General features: G+C 47.2%; 1 protein-coding gene across 1 annotated transcript; it reads left to right on the top strand.

Annotated features, from left to right (window-relative positions):
• Positions 1 to 1327: 1327 nt before the first annotated feature.
• LOC135572624 (uncharacterized) lies at positions 1328 to 4868 on the top strand. Its single transcript, XM_065021048.1, has one exon. It carries the CDS (start codon positions 1359 to 1361, stop codon positions 4866 to 4868), a length of 3510 nt encoding a protein of 1169 aa, XP_064877120.1. The 5' UTR covers positions 1328 to 1358.
• Positions 4869 to 6139: the final 1271 nt, after the last annotated feature.

Raw genomic sequence — 6139 nt, 5'->3', positions numbered from 1 at the left:
TTTTCAAATGCACTTCCCCTTGAAGTTCATTAGAGCTGGACTATTATTGCCCTGCCAGAAGTATTTTGATGGACATTTTAGTTAAAAGGGAGGTTGCTTGCAAGTTGTGCATTGTTATGTGAACTGTATTGAGGTGAGGTGTACTAATGACATGTGGCCGAGAAGACTGGACATTTTTAAGGCCTTTGTTGTGTCGATGAACACCCCCCCCATTCATACCCTCTGCACTCACCCACTAGAAAATAATACAGATTATTGCAAATCCTATGTTGATGACTGGGTTCGTTCTTGTATGAAGTTGCTGTTGAATTGCTCTGCCATTATTAGTATTAGTATTATTGTATGAGGTATTCTTGTTTGGGTTACCCCTGTGCTGTGATGTGGGTTTTATATGGTGTGTATTCTCTTTTCTCTCCACTGGCTATCTGGTAAACAGGCTACACTCTAGGCAGTCTCTTCTGCTGATGTGTGTGGGTCTGGTAGTGGTACTCTCTCTATTCTACTCTTTTCCTTTCGGCATGGTTAATACCTGCCTGGCGCCCGAACAAAATCTTTCTTTACCCCTCTCTAATAAATACCGCTACAGAATTGGCGCCCAAACAGGGACTTGAAGAGAAACACCCATGACACCATCCACACAAGGTTGAATCATGTCTTTTGTTGGAACCCCATACTGTGTCAATGTGGACACACCTGATGGTAATCATGTTCGGGATTCTTTCATTGTGGAAGGACTCGATGAACTAATGGAGTTGGATAGCACTGCCCCTAATCCCCAGGCTTCTGACTCACCTATAACATCTCCACCATTACCCTCCCCTCAAACCCTTCCGGTTACCCTGTCCAGAGAGACTGGAAGAGGTGTCTCTGTGATCACTGGACAACTGGAACATCAATGGACACACACCAATCATAGTTTGACAATGCAGGAGAATGCCATTCGCAAACTCAGTGAATGTATGGAGGCTCATCAGACAGATGTGCAGAGGAGGTTGGATTACCTTCCCTGTCAAATGGAGGAAAACCAACAACAAATTGTTCAGAGACAGAAATATTTACAAGATTCTCTGAAGCAGGATATTCAAGGAAAACTGCACCGGTTCAAAACACAAATGGAAACTAACCATCATCAAGTCATAATCTTTCTTGAGGAGGAACAAAAACAGAGAGCAGAGGAGTCAGCCTCTGTTGTGAAGGGAGTGTGTTCTTATCTGAAGGAAGTTATGGAGGACATGAAGAACTCTCTCACAGGGGAACTACGATTTTTGATTGAACAGACTCAAAGGACACCGTTAATGAGATGAAAAAAAGCACAGAAAGCCACAGACCTTCAACTGGAAGGGCTGCACCAGGAGGTAATGCAGTGCTTTTCCCTTCTGGACAAATCTTCTGCACCTCCCTCAGGTTTTACCTCTGCCACTGGCTTGGCCAGTAAGGGAATAGGAACAGGTAGTACTACAAAAACCCCTCTGAAGATACTGTTAAACAACAGAACTCCCTCTGCCACTGTCATGCCTCCTATAGAGCGCTCCATCCCTATCAAAATACTTTTCCCCACTTTTGGCAGTCCAGAAGATGATGTTGATCCACTGTTTTTTTTATCTAAGTGTAATGATTTTCTTTCTATCCGGCCCCTTACTGACTTGGAGGTTCTTGCCACCCTCCGCAGTGTTCTCCATGGTACAGCAAGAGACTGGTGGGAGATAGCCCGTGAACATGTGTCAACCTGGGAGGAGTTTCAAAAAATATTCCTCTTAGCCTTCCTCTCAGAGGACTATGGGGATGAACTGGCGGAACGTGTTCGTAACAGAGTCCAGGGGGAAGCAGAGCCAATACGGGACTTTGCCTTCTCCTATCGAGTTCTATGTAGGAGATGGAAGGCTGACATTACTGAGCAGGAGATGGTCAAACTCCTTCTTAAGAACATGGTTCCCCGCCTTGCTAGTCAACTTCGAGAACGTGTGCAAAATGTGGATGATCTGGTGCGTCTTGGGACTCAGTTTGAGAAGGACTGGAAGCACCACCTCCAAACTAAAAACACCGTTCCCTCATCCCAGTATACCTATAACTCTCCTGGGGCTAAACCGTCTCAGATATTTGTACCCAAGATCCAGGACAAAAGTCCAGTTATGTGTTGGAGGTGTAAAGTCCAACATCCTCCAGATTCTTGCCCGCTCTATGTCCAGCATCAGGATTCAGGAAAAGGTCAGAAAGGACCGAAGACTGAAAGTCTACACAGGCGTGGTGGCTTGCATACAATTGGGTCAGCCTTAATGCCCACCATGAAGCATTTAGACAGCACAGCTAGCGGTCTTATTCCTATTCCGCAACAACTATTGGTTCCTCTGACTGTTAGGAACTGGAGAGGGAAGGCCATAATCGACACAGGGGCATCTTACACCCTGATGCAAGAGGCCCTGTGGCAGAACATGGCATTACCTCATGAGGAGCTACGAACATGGGAGGAGGGACCATTGTACTTGGCCAATGGAGAACCTACCACCCCCTTGGGCTGGATTAGTATAATAATAAAACTGCATGGTGAGACTATTAACCTTCCTGTGGCAATACTTGCAGATTCAAGCCCTGCATTTGCTGTAGTCCTTGGCCTAGACTTCCTGTTCTTCAGTGGACTGACCATCTCTATGTCCGAACCCTCCTATCGGCTACACTCTGACTATTCCCAGCCTCATCCATTTCAACCTGGTAATGCACTGATTTCAGGTTGGAGCCTGCTACATTATGCAAGGTCCGGACAAGGTCAAGTCAGAGACAGAGAAAATATAAAGAGACAAAGACAAAAACATGTTCCACTAGTGAAGTCTGAGAACCCAACTATCACCCTGATTACCGCCGTACCCCCCCTTCTATCCGAGAGCAAAAGCAAACCGGATGCTGATTTCTACATCAAGCAAGCGGTGGAACAGGCATGTCTATCGGATGATGAAAGGTGGCAGCTCTCCCAGATGTTGGACGTGAACAGTGAGGTCTGTACTCTTACACTCGGCCGTACAACCGTCTTCAAACACAAAATCTATACCCGGCATGAGGTCCCCATTAAGCAGCTTCCCTACAGGCTGTCCCCCGCCAAACTGGAAATTCTCAATGAACAGCTCAAAAGCATGTTGGAGAATGGAATTGTGGAACCTTCTTTTTCCGGATGGGCTTCTCCGGTTGTCCTGATTCCTAAGAAAGATGGTGGATATCGATTCTGTGTGGACTACAGGAAGCCGAATGCCATAACAGAAAGTGATGCCTACCCTCTACCAAACATAAATGACATACTGGAATCTCTGGCAGGAGCATCCATCTTTAGTAATCTGGATCTGAACAGTGGCTATTGGCAGGTGTCAATGGATCCCGCTAGTCAGGACAAGACTGCCTTTGTCACCCCTGCTGGTTTGTACTCCTTCAAAGTCATGCCTTTTGGTTTGAAGAATGCTCCAGCAACCTTCCAACGGTTGATGGAGACTGTCCTGGGAGAACTGAGGGGTAGAAATTGTCTCGTGTATCTGGATGACATCATAATCTACTCCTCCTCTGTTGCGGATCATCTGCAAGACATTCAGTCCGTCTTCGACAGACTAAAGGCTGCAGGTTTGACCTTGAACTTGAAGAAGTGTCGTTTCTGTCTGCCAGAACTCAAGTTCCTTGGTCATGTGGTTAATGCTGAAGGTATCCATGCAGATCCAGCCAAAGTTGCAGCTGTGCAGGAATTCCCAATTCCCACATCCCTCAAGGCTGTTCAGCGGTTTCTGGGTATGGCTGGATGGTACCACAGGTTTGTGCCTGATTTTTCAAAGGTAGCTGAACCCCTCAACCACCTTAAGAAGAAAGGTGTGAAATTCCAATGGACCCCTGCATGCCAAAGTGCATTTGAAGCACTCAAAAACAGTCTAATTACTCCTCCAGTGCTTGGACATCCTAACCTGAATGCTCATTTCATTGTGTACACGGATGCAAGTCAAACAGGACTTGGAGCAGTCTTGGCTCAACAAACAGGACTTGGAACAGAAGAAGTTCTTGCCTATGCAAGTCGCACCCTTAATTCAGCCGAGAGGAATTATTCAACGACTGAAAGGGAGTGCCTCGCTGTGGTGTGGGCTTTGGAGAAATGGAGCTACTACTTGGAGGCAAAGATCTTCACCGTTGTCACAGACCATGCTGCTCTGCAGTGGGTTCTGGCATCAGGCAAGACCAACAGCCGTCTTATTCGCTGGTCTATCAGACTGCAGAAGTTTGACTTCATCATTGAGTATCGCAAAGGAAAACTGAACGTTGTACCAGATGCCCTTTCTCGGATTACAGAGACTGCCAATGTTTGTCCTCCCTTGTGCAGTACTTATACTACCGCTAAATGTCTGGATGATTCCTTTCCTCTGGATGATGAGAGTGTATGGAGAGCACAGCAGAAGGATGCTGCCATCATGGCGATCCACAAGAGTCTGTCTGAAGAAGACTCCAAGAGTCGCTTCAATGATAAGTATAGCATAATTCAGGATAAAGTGTATCGAAAAACTCCAAGAGGAGATGGAATACACAGCACCCATTATCGCGTCTTCATTCCCTCTACATTGTGTGACCAGATAATCCAAGCTTATCATGCCAATCCCATGAGTGGCCATCTTGGCGTTTTTAAAACTTATCGAAGACTACAAGAGGTGGTTTACTGGCCCGGCATGTGGGTTGATACCCGGAAGTTTGTACGGCAGTGTGAAGTCTGCCAGAAATACAAACCAGACATTGGCCGACCTGCCGGGAAAATGCAGCAGACCGTGGTGAACCATCCAAATGAAATGTTGGGAATTGACCTCATGGGACCTTTTCCTCCCAGCCGGGGACCCGGAATGAATTTTTATTGGTGGTAGTGGACTACTACACACACTGGGTGGAGTTGTTTCCCCTCCGCAAAGCTACTGCATCAGCCATTGCTCTAATTCTGCGAAGGGAGGTTTTTACCAGATTTGGAATTCCAGACCAAATCCTCTCTGACCGAGGTCCACAGTTCATATCAGGAATCTACAAAGAGCTCTGTACCTACTGGGGTGTAATTGCCAAGTTGACCACAGCCTATCATCCTCAGACCAACCTGACCGAGAGGGTAAACCGAACCCTGAAGGGGATGATTGCTTCATTCGTGGGGGATCAGCACACAAGGTGGGATCAGCATCTCCCTGAATTTCGCTTTGCACTGAACTCTGCCGTGCAGGAGACTTCTGGGGTCACTCCCGCCGAACTCCACCTGGGAAGACCACTAAAAGGTCCGATGGACAGGGTCTTGCAAAGTTCAAATGTTTCACCTGACTGCCCAGCGTTTGATGCCGTACAACACCACCACACCTTGCTAGCCAGAGTGGAGGCCAGCAAAACCAAAGCCAAACAACGACAGCTGAGAAACTATGACAAACATAGACGAGACGTGTGTTTTCCACCCCAGTCTCGTGTCTGGATACGTTCCCATCATCTGTCAAAGGCATCTAAGAAGTTCACTGCCAAGCTAGCTTCGAGATGGAAAGGTCCATACCGTGTAGTGCAGCAGTTGGGACCAGTGAACTACTTGGTCTGTTTGGAGGACACTGGGGAAGATGTCAGGACAGTGCATGTTGTTGACCTAAAGCCCTGCTACCCTACGGCAGAAGAGCTGGATCGCAGGCAAAAGCAACACCTGCAGGACCTCTTCGTGGAGGACTCTGATGAGGAGGACTTCCCTGGTTTTGTGTAGCAGGAACATGAACCTGTCAAAGCCTGCATCCTCTCTGTTTCTACAGGCATTGTTTTTTCATGGGGGGAGGAGTGTGGCGAAATCTGCTCGGAGCCTTCACCGTGCACTGCCACTTTAAGAGCGCATGAGCAGTAAGGAAGGAGGCGATAAAGAGAGTTCGTTCAGCTCTTTGGGGAGGAGCTATTGGGTGGCGCGACAGTTTGATTGTGTGTGCTGTGCTGCAGAGGTGTTTTGTTTTCAGCGTTTGTAGTTTATAATGTAGTTAACTCAATCATCGGTGTGATCGCTTTAGATCGTGGTTGTTTTTGTTTGGGACCACGCACGTTATGGATCGCATGGATTAGTAGCAACATTGTTGTGAAGCTTTAACATACAAACCAACAAACCATCGGACAGTCAGACGGTACACGGCAGGCC

Source organism: Oncorhynchus nerka, linkage group LG7, assembly GCF_034236695.1.
Source record: "Oncorhynchus nerka isolate Pitt River linkage group LG7, Oner_Uvic_2.0, whole genome shotgun sequence".
NCBI lineage: Eukaryota > Metazoa > Chordata > Actinopteri > Salmoniformes > Salmonidae > Oncorhynchus > Oncorhynchus nerka.
This window is presented reverse-complemented; position numbering and strand designations above follow the sequence as displayed.